Consider the following 10,999-nt stretch of genomic DNA (forward strand, 5'->3'; position numbering starts at 1 on the left):
ATGAGTTGGAAGTGACTCGACAGTGGCAGGTTTGATTTGGATATTTTTTTGGTGCTAATTATCCTCAGTAAGCATCTCTCTTAACTACAGTTATCAACGCTGCAACTCACAGCAACGTATACTGGAGACATTTCATCCTAGTGCCAGGCCCCCTCCCGTTATTATTTTGGTCAGACAGCTTTTCCAAACTCCTGAACTCGTACCTCAGAGGCACTATGCTGGGGTATGTAAAGCCTGCATGTTTTCCGCCATACGCTCTCTCCTGACTGTGTGGTTAGTGAGAGTCATTGTCTGACACAGTCTCCCACACTCCACAGAAACCATGGCAGCAGAACTCCAGAAACATCCCTCTGCAGCTTTACAACTTCCTCGGGGCAGTTCAGTTCAAGAATGTGTTATAATTTCTGCAAAGGGTATCTACAGTCCTTAAAAACATTGATGAATGAATCTTTTCAACACCACTTGGAAGGAAGTCAGGGACTTCGCCATTGAAACTGAGCCAATACAGTAATGAAATTCAATGGCCACCCTACAAGAGCTACATGAACGCCTCAGGGCAGAACAAGGGCCAGCTGGACCAGCCAAGGGTAGTTACTTCCCCAAAATGCATTTACCTGAATAGGAACCTGGTTTCCAAGGAATGGCACTGTATCCTTCCACAAAGTGTCCTGTATTCCTTCCTCATCAGTAATGCCAAGAATGTAAATTTAAATTTTAGTTTGGTATCAGCGCACACATTTTAGGGTATCATCATCAGGACTGGATTACTCCGGCGGTCTGAGGAAGCACTGCGTTTTTTCAGATGGAAGAAGAAACACTGACAGCTTGCCTTTTCTGCAAGCTTTGATTATAAAATTAAAGGTCCCTCATGCTTAAAATGGAGCCCTGGTGGTGCAGTGCTTAAGTACTTGGCTGCTAACCGAAAGGTTGATGGTTTGAACCCACCAGCTGCTCTGCGGGAAAAAGAGTGCAGTCTGCTTCCGTAAAGATTACAGCCTTGGAAACCCCATGGGGCAGCTCTACCCAGTCCTATTGGGTTGCTATGAATCAGAATCGACTCAACAGCAGTGGGTGTGGTTGGTTTTCATGCTTAAAAGGACCCTTTAGCACACGTAATCCAACCCTGTATTTTATATGTGAAGAACTAATCCCTGTTAACCTGATAACATAGGAACTGCCTACTCTATTTTGTGAAATGTATTGTTCTAGAAACAAGAATTAATGGAGTAGGCACCTGGGTACTAAATTACAGTTCTGTTTATATGATTAGGACTATGTGTGTGCACAGGCCTGACAGAAATGAATGCTCCAGACCTCATCTATTTGCCTTCAGTTTATTCCTGCATCATTTTCTCTGTCATACAAAGTAGATGACCTCTTCACGCTTCCTTTGGGAAGTGTGTGAGTGCCTACAGTCCTTAGAACTCACGTTAAAATAATTCCTTTTATGGCTTTTAATTTTTAGAAAAAATAATTTAAATAGACTTCTCTAAGACACGTGGATTAATTTCTTCTTTAATAAATTGGATTAAGTCACACTGTTTCAAGACGGTATTGTGACTATCCAGTGGAGTAATGTATAGAAAATTACTTTCAAAAATATAAAGTGCTTTGTAAATGAAAGGGGTATTCTATTTGGTTCAGACACACATTCCAGTCCATTTACTAGTTCAACATTTGTAGAAATGCTTACAATGTGTCAGATCCTATGCTGCTGTCCTTGTGTTAGCTGCCAAGTAGTTGCCTCTGACTCATGGTGACCCCACGTGTTACAGAGTAGAACTGTTCCATAGGGTTTTCTTGGCTGCAATCTTTACCGATGCAGTTCGCCGGCTCTTTCTTCTGGGGAGCCGCTGGGTGGGTTCCAACCGCCAACGTTTAAGATCCTGGGAATATAAAGTGGAGTTAAGTGAGATCCCAAGCCTACAAGAGTTTAAAACGATAAAATTGGTTCCTGATCCTGACACCGCCCCAAAACAAAGACATAAAAACCAACTAGTTCGGGTCCCCTGTTACGTTTGTCACAGCGCTTTGTCCTTCTTTCCTTCCTCGCGTGAATAGTTTCAGTTAAACAGCTGAGTAATTAGTTGCTTAATGCCTGTTTCAGCCACTCGAGTTTTAGCTCCATGGAAACAGGTACTGCACCTCTTTTGTGCTTTGTGCTTTTGTATACTCAGCGTCTTACGTGGCTGGCATTTAAAAAAAAAAAAAAAGCCAGCAACAAATATTTGTTGAAAGGGTGAGTGAAGGAATGAACGAAAAAGCAAATGGTGACGAAAACACAGGAGTACAATACAAAATAACAACAGTATGGGGATTTAGAGGAGGAGGAAAGCCAGCCTTGAGGGGACTGATTTCTGGAAGACAAATTAATCTTTTTAAAATTCAATACTTGCAGAACACCGTCCCCCACTGGGCTGCCACTAACTTACTTATCAGTAACACTTGCTGAAGGACTCAAGGGCCCACGCAGACACCAACCAATGAGATCACCTCTGGCTAAAAGCCAAGGCTTCACGGTTCACTAGGGCGGAGGAGCAGAATTAGGACGCAACATGGTCACGTGGGACCCTCGGGCAACAGCCCCCGCTAGTCACATGACCCGGACCTCACCTTCCCGGGGGGTGGGGGGACTGGGCCCTCCTGCTCATGCGCAGTGGGCGAGGCGGCGCGTCTGGGTACGGTGACAGCTTCCGGTTTGGTTTCCCCGCCTCCTGCGTGGCTAGGACCGTCGGGCTCGGCTGTGGCAGCTGAGGGGCGACGGGGGGCAGGGCGTAGTGAGGTAGGGTGAGTGCCTGAGTGGGGTTCCCTGGAGCCATGGCCTGCTCCTTGGTCCAGTTCTGCTACTTCCAGGACCTCCCGGCCGCCCGGGACTTCCTCTTTCCTCACCTACGGGAGGAGACCCCCAGCGGCGCCGCGCGGAGGGACCCCAGTAAGTGCCCTGGCCTCGCCGCTCCCTTCCTTCCCGCCTCCCACCCCGGCCCGCCGGCCCGCAGCCTCGGCTGTGCCGCTCCGGGTCTCCCACCCGCTCCGCGCCCCGCTTCTGCCCTCCGTGCCTCGAGGTTCCCCACGCCTCCCCAGTTGGCGCTGGGAGGACCCCCTGCCCTCCATGGCGCAAAGCCCCGGCCGCTCTGGCAGCCTCAGGGTTCTTTTCCTTTTGCCCCAGCTTTTCTCCTGAGCTAGTCCACCCTCGGGCCAAAAACTGCGTCTTCCCCTCGCCTCTGCCGATCCGGCGTCCCCACCCCCACCCCCTGCTTTCTCTCCGAGTCTCCATCTCCCTCCCTCCCTCCTAGGGACCGTGCTTCTTACTGCGGGCGCTGCGGTCGCATTCCACTGTCAGCGCTCCACCTTGGCCTACCCCCCCCCCAACTCCCCTCCGTCCCTGGGGCTGTGGCCTTCTGCCCCCTCCCCTTCCGAAAGTGTTCATTATCCTCCTCCGCTCTCCCTACTTCCACTCCTTTCCCCCCTCATTCAGATTGATTGACAGGTGAGTGACTCCTGAAGGTGGTGAGCAAGCTCTCCTAAATAAGAGAAATAATCTGTCAGGTTAGAGAATTGAACAAGGATCTCCGGCAGGAACTTAAATTACAGTAACATGGCCAAGAAAAGTTAATGTGCCTCGTTGAGACTAGAAGCCTTCCACCCATCATCCTCATGAAGTTGTTAAGTAAGCACTTGCCCACCTGCGTGACCGTAATATAGAATCCCAAACCGGTTTTTCAGATACTGCGTAGTTCTCAGAATTTCCTACGTTGCTCCTTTTGAGAGCGAATGTGTTTTGTGTTCGTTTTTGTCTTCGTGTTTCCAGTCAGAAGCTCATTTGGCTTTGTAGTAACAATGCTGTCACTTTGTGCTATACTGGAGTGGTGAAAAACGGTCCACTAAGTATGCTCTTCCCCATTTTTTTTTTTTAATTTGGAAGTTATCAAATCAGAACTATCAGTGGATATTTACTGTGTGTGAATCACTGGTTATACAGATCAAATAAAATTGGTGGCCCCTGCCCTCTAGGAGGTTATGGTTTAGTGGGGGAGAGAGACAGGTGAGCAGCTACCACACAGTGTGAACGAGTTATACATAAGGCACTAGGGTACAGATACTTGGGTTGGTGGTGTTCAAGCCTGCTTTTGAAGTAGTAGATGGAACGAGGGAGAGGTGATAGCATGTGCATGGGGGCAGTGGTGGTTTTTTTGGTGGAATTCTCATCTTCCCATGCCCACGGCCTGGGTTTGGTTCCCGGCCAAGGCACGTCAAGCAGCCATCACCCATCTGTCAGTGGAGGCTTGTGTATTGCTATGGTGCTCAACAGGTTTCAGCGGAGCTTCTGGACTAAGACAGTAGGAAGAACGGCCTGGCAATCTACTTCCAAAAATTCAGCCATTGAATATCTTAAGAATCACAACGGTCTGGTCGCATTGTGCGGGGGATCACCATGAGTCGGGGTCACCTTGATGGCAGCTAACAACAACATCAACAATAGCATGTGCAGAGGAAGGGAGCTTGAGATGGCGTAGTATTTAGAGAACTAAGGAAAGCTGAAGGGCTGGAGAGGAGGATGTGAGGGGAAGATTGCCAGGGATGAGGCTGCAGTAGTAAGGAGCTAGATCATAAGCCTTGTGAAAGTTTTCAGGTGCCTCCAAAAGACTTAAAGCAGAGAAATGACACAGATTTGTACTGAATGCAGTCAACAAAGATACGTTGAATTTACTGAGCATTATGTGCTTTGGCAGCAGTGTGAAGGAGAGATAGGAAACAGGGAAATTAGTTGGGAGGCCATTACAGTAATCCAATCAAGAAGTGATGTGAGCTTAAATTAAAATAGCCACAGCAGGATTTGAGAAGAGGGGCTCCGTTAGAAAGGTATTAAGGAGGTGGAATTTGCAACATCTAGTGAAGATCAAAGACTGCACAGCCTTCAGTATGGATTATATCTCAACAAAATCCTTACAACTGGGCCAATAAACAACATCATGAAAAATGGAGAAAAGATTGAAGTTGTCAAGGATTTCATTTTCCTTGGACCCACAATCAACATCCATGGAAGCAGCAGTCAAGAAATCAAAAGATGTATTGCATTGGGCAAGTGTGCTGCAAGAGACCTCTTTATCTATTTATTTTTAATTTTTTCCCATACAAAAAATTTATATATACATTGTTACATGACTCTTAATTGCTTTCCCCATACTGAGACAGCACACTCCTCCTTTTCACCCGATTCCCCATGTCCATTCAACCAGCTCCTAACCCTCTCTGCCTTCCCATCTCACCTCCGCACAGAAGCTGCCCGTTTAGTCTCTTGTATTTACTTGAGCTAAGAGACACACTCCTCACGAGTGTCACTTTATGCCCCACAGTCCAGTCCAATCCCTGTCTGAAGAGGTGGCCTTGGAAATTGTTTTAGTTCTCGGCTGATAGAGAATCCAGGGGCCACGCTTTCCGGGGTTCCTCTGGTCTCAGACCATTAAGTCTGGTCGTCTTGCTAGAATATGAGTTCTGTACCCCGCTTTTCTCCTGCTCCATCCGGGACTCTCTGTTGTGTTCCCTGTCAGGGTGGTCATTGGTGGTAGCCAGGCACCATCTAGTTTTGGTCTCAGGCTGGTATAGTCTCTGGTTTATGTGGCCCTTTCTGTCTCTTGGGCTACTACTTTCCTTTTGTCTTTGGTGTTTCTTCTCCTTTACTCCAGATGGTTGGGACCAATTGATACATCTCAGATGGCTGCTTGCAAGCTTTTACCAAAGCAGCTCTTTAAAGTTAAAAACCAAAGATGTCACTTTGAGGACTAAGGTGTGCCTCACCCAAGCCATGGTATTTTCAGTTGCCTCATATGCATGCAAAAGTTGGACAATAAATAAGGAAAACTGAAAAAGAATTCATGCCTTTGAGTTATGGTGTTGGTGAAGAATACTGAATATACCATGGACTGCCAGAAGAATGAACAAATCTGTCTTGGAAGAAGTATAGCCAGAATACTTCTTAGAAGCGAGGATGATGGCTTTGTCTTACATACGTCGGACATGTTATCAGGAGAGACCAGTCCTTGGAGAAGGACATCATCCTTGGTAGAGCAGAGGGTCAGCAAAAAAGAGGAAGACCCTCAACGGGATGGATTGACACAGTGGCTGCAACAATGGGCTCAAACTAACAATTGTGAGGATGGTGCAGGGCCAGACAGTGTTTTGTTCTCTTGTACATAGGATTGGTGAGTTGTACATAGGGTGACTGTGAGTTGGAACTGACTTGACGATACCTAACAACAACAGTGAAGGTCTTAGGAGCACTGGTGGTGCAGTGGTTAAAGTGCTCGTCTGCCAACCAAAAGGTCGGCCGTTTGAACCCATCAGCAGCTTTGTGGGAGAAAGATGTGGCAGTCTGCTTCTGTAAAGATTTACAGCTTTGAAACCCAACGGGCAGTTCTACCCTGTCCTGTAGGGTAGGGTCACTATGAGTCAGAATTGACTTGACAACAATGGTTTGGTTTTTTGATGAGTAAAAGCCTGGTGAGGTGGAATGCAGCTGGTGAGTGAAAGGGAGCCGGAGATGCCATTGGCCTTTTGCTTGGTCAAGGGTACACAGTGAGAGAGAATGAAGGAGCTGGGTTTTGAACCTTTTGCATTTTGAATGTTTGTGGTATGTCCATGTGAGGAGATCCAGTAGAACACTAGACGTAGAGATACAAAACTGGGTAAGGAGTCCTGGGCCAGAGATGTTATTTGGGGGTTACCAGCAAAAGTATCAATTCTGTCTACCAGAGATTATATGTATGTTGTGAAATGAACTCGGCATGACTTTGTAGCCTTAGAGGAGAACTAAGATTTAAGAGTCAAGCAGAGGTTACTGGGAAGAAGATTGAGAAAGAATAAAAGAGGAAGCCAGGTGAGAGTAATGGCCCAGAAGCTGAGGGGGGAGAGGATTTGGTGAAGGTGAGGAGTGGCCAGCAACTGCAAATGCTGCAGAGGTGGGTAAGATAAGGATAGAGAAGTGTTCACTGGCTTTGGGAATGTGGAGGTGACTGGGACTGGAGGACAGTGTCAGTGGTTGAGGAGTTAAAAATGAATTAGACTATTTAGGAAGATGGGTTGTGGAGGATAGTAGCTATAAGACTGTAGATAAATGGAATGTAGAGAAAAGAAACATGTTTTCTGTGTCCCACTGCCCTTCCTGTCTTCTCCCACCTGGGCTGAGCACCAGTCAGTCTTCAACAGATCTTGCATCTCACTCAGGCTTCCTTGTCTTAGTTCTCAGGAAGCAGTCAGCGTGAACTTTTACAGGACACAATATAGATGACATCGTTCCCTCTTTATGGCCCTCTCTGGCTTTCCATTGCTCTTAATATAAAATCCACGGTCCTTACATGGTTTACAAGGCCCTGCAGGCTCTGCCTTCTGCCACCTCTTGGGTCTCATACTTCTCTCCCATTATTTCGTATGCTTCAGCCAAGGTTGTGTGTGCAGCCTTTGTCCTCGCTGGTGCTCCATGCAGGTCTCTGCATTGCTACCTGCATCTTCAGCTCCTCAGGGAGGCCTTTTCTGACCGCCGAATCTAAAGTTCATTCCACCCACGCTGGTGCCCTCTTGTTATTCTCTGTTATATCATCCTGTTGATTTCATCATTATATACTGTCCAAATGATAGCACCCAGCCACATGTGGTCATTGAGCTCTTAAAACGTCCAGTGTGACTGAAAAATTGAATTTTTAAATTAATTTTAATTTCAACAGCCACATGTGGCTAGTGGCTGCAGTATTGTATGGTGCAGTTATAGATGCTGAAACCCAGGCATATACAGATTGAATACATGCTCAAGGTCACATAGTGAAAGGTAGACCCGGGCAGTTGGGGATATAATCACACCCCAAACACCTAAATTAATTTGCAGTATAACTGTAGGTGTGCAGATGTGATTTATTATATTACCTTTTTAAGTCAAATTCCTAGTTTTCTGCATGTCGATATTGTGGCTACCATCAACTCAAGGAGCTCTGATAGTGCAGTGGTTAAGCGCTCATCTGCTAACCTAAAGATTAGCAGTTTGAACCCACTAGCTGCCTTTCAGAAGAAAGATGTGGCATTCTGCTTCCGTAAAGATTACAGCGCTGGAAACCCTATGGGGCAGTTCTACTCTGTCCTGTCGGGTCTCTATGAGTCAGAATTTGACTCTGTAGCAAAGGGTGTTTGGTTTGGACCATCACCTCAGGTAGAGGATAAACAAAAGAAGAACCTTTTAACCAGTGAAGCCCTTTGCAAATAATTCTTATTTTTTTGTGATCAGTGATTATTTATAAAAACTTGTGACGTATTTATGCTGTTTTCCTCAGTTATCTACTTACAATAATAACTGTGTCTTAGTCATCTATAACAGAAATACCACAAGTGGATGGTTTTAACGAAGAGAAGTTTATTTCCGCACAATCAAAGTAGGCTAAAAGTCCAGATTCAGGGTGTCAGCTCCAGGCGAAGGCTTTTTCTCTCCGTGGGCCTTCTCATTAGTGTTCCCCCGAACTAGGAGCTTCTCGGCGCAGGGACCCCGGTCCAAAGGACACTCTCTGCTCCTGGCACTGCTTTCTTGATGGTATGAGGTCCGCTGTCTCACTGCTCCCTTCTGTCTTTTATATCTCAAGAGATTGCCTCAGGACACAATCCAGTCTTGCAGATCAGGTCCTGCCTTACTAACACAACTGCCACCCATCCTCCCTCATTAACATCATAGACGCAGGTTTACAACATACAGGAAAATCACACAGTACCAGGAATCATGGCCTAGCCAAATGGATACACATATTTTTTGGGGGACATAATTCAAACCATGACAAACTGCAGTAAGTTAGGCAAGAAGAAAAATCTTAATACTTAGAACCTTATGATTACAGTAAACTTATTATTTCTTAACTTATATGCTTTTTTAAAGAGAACTTTTTGGACTGATAATAAATTCTATTAGAAGAGCATTCTGTGGGGGCAGTGGAATAGAAATATGAGTTCAAGGAGAAAAAGGACTGATAAAATTACTGTTAGAGAAGAGCTTGACACTTTTTTTTAAAGTGGATGTTGGCAGGTATCAGTTCCCTATGGTATTTAGAATCCACTCAAGAAGTTTAAAAGAGTAATAAATAGTTTTAAAATATTCGTGTGTACAATATTTTAGAAACTATATCCTTTGTGCAAGGGTTACATTCTATTTAAAAGTTCCCTTAGGGGCTCTGTGAGCAGAAATCTGAAGACTGTTCTCCTGTGGGGCTCAGTGTTTCCCAACCTTGGTTTGCATCATAGCACGCATAGACAGTGAGACAAAGCTGCTCGTGGTGGCAAGTGACTTGCCTAAGTTTCCTGTGGTCCCAGGTTCACTTGCTGCTCCAGCGCTGAGAGGGTCACTATCTTGGCACACCTGTAACCCATTTGCAGCATATTGGGCATCTCTGTCATGGGCAGAGTGTAGCCCTTGACAGGTTTTAAGGAAGGACGCCATGGAAGGAAGACCTGGTGATCTGCTTCCATAAAGATTACAGCCATGTACACCTGAAGGAGTAGTTCTACTCGGTAACACATGGGGTCATCATGAGCTGCAGTTGCCTCGACAGCAACGAGAATAGCATTTCAGGGGTGCACTGGTGGTTCAGAGGTATAATTCTCAGTTTCCATGCAGGAGATCTGGGTTTGATTCCTGGCCAGTGCATCTCACGTGCGGCCTCTATCTGTCTGCCAGTGGAGGCTTGTGTGTTGCTGTGATGCTGAATAGGTTTCACTGGAGCTTGCAGACTAAGAAGAATGGCCTGGTGACCTCCTTCCCGAAATCAGCCAGTGAAAGCCCTGTAGGTCACAGTGGTCCAATCTGTAACCAATCATGGGAATCGCACAGGACTGGGCAGCATTTCGTTCCATTATGCACGGGGTTGCTGTAGGTCAGGGCCAACCCAGAACAGCTAACAACAACTACATAGCATCTCAAAGTTTGAGTTTTAGACAGACAGATTTGGTGACTGTGGAAAGGATAGACTGGACAATTCAAAACGAGAGGCAGGTGATCAGTGAGGAGGTGGTTGTGGAAGTCCAGCTCAGGGCCAGTAAAGGCTGAATTAGGGCAGTGGGAATCTGTGGAAGAAATTTAAACTGAGAAATAGAATAACCAGATTAGGATTTTAGAGACATTTTTTTGTCAGCAGAGAGTGGTAGGTAAAAGTGGAAGTAGAGTGACCAGTTAGGAGGCTGTTCAAACAGTGTTTCAAAAGGGGAGATGATCTTTTACTCAAGGTGGCTTTCCTCACATCTCGTTTACTGGTCTGTGTGGTGACAATCTTGGATTATAAAACAGCAAGTATTTTTGGAATGACTACAATGCTTAATGCTGTTTGGGACTATGAAGACCCTAAATGAAGAGTAAGTCATTACCCCTTCCTCATGGAAAGGAACCCTTGAAACTCTTAGGTGTCTGCTATGCCCATATTTCTCCTTGAAGAGGATACCAGGAACGGTCCCTTGAACATAGATCATCTTTCTTTGTCATGTGAATCTGGTAACTTTGGAAAAAACTGATTGGACTTAGGGATAGCTTGTGAGCCAGAGATGGTCATCTCGAGACTGCCATGCTCTGTGATGGGGGTCTTGCCCAGGCATTCTCTCAGGAGGGATCACCTGTACAGATCCTATGCCGTATACCCTATGCCCTAACTGACCTAGTAAGATTCTTCTGGGGAATTTGTATGTGAGAGCTAGCAAGACAAACACATGTACAGATAATGGAACAGAACACAAACGGAGAAAGGGAAGACAGCAGAAAACATGAGGCAGTAGAAGCTATGAGTAAGCGCAGAACCTGAAGGAAAGAAAAAAAGTTGTAGAAGGAGACAGCGAGAAGACTGTTTGGGAGAATGATGGGTTAGTAGAGTTACCGTGCGAGAGTGATGGGTTAGTAGAGTTACAGTGATGGGTTACTAGAGTTACCGTGCGGGAGTGATGGGTTAGTAGAGTTACCGTGCGGGAGTGATGGGTTAGTAGAGTTACCGTG

The 10,999-nt window shown here is 45.9% G+C and overlaps 1 protein-coding gene across 4 annotated transcripts in view; it reads left to right on the forward strand.

Moving 5' to 3' along the window:
• Positions 1-2,719: 2,719 nt before the first annotated feature.
• The window catches only part of RAB3GAP2 (RAB3 GTPase activating non-catalytic protein subunit 2), a 111,520-nt gene continuing 103,240 nt past the window's right edge, over positions 2,720-10,999 (forward strand). The window contains exon 1 of one of the 4 annotated variants that reach the window (XM_023730969.1): positions 2,720-2,932. In XM_023730969.1, coding sequence (XP_023586737.1) covers positions 2,818-2,932 — 115 coding nt within the window. In that variant the 5' untranslated portion in view covers positions 2,720-2,817. Of the gene's footprint in view, positions 2,933-3,532; positions 3,668-10,999 lie in introns of those variants that run through there. The other 3 variants (XM_004375924.2, XM_023730971.1, XM_023730968.1) reach the window with 3 other exon arrangements.

Source organism: Trichechus manatus, unplaced genomic scaffold (genome assembly GCF_000243295.1).
Source record: "Trichechus manatus latirostris isolate Lorelei unplaced genomic scaffold, TriManLat1.0 scaffold00039, whole genome shotgun sequence".
Classification (NCBI taxonomy): Eukaryota; Metazoa; Chordata; class Mammalia; order Sirenia; family Trichechidae; genus Trichechus; species Trichechus manatus.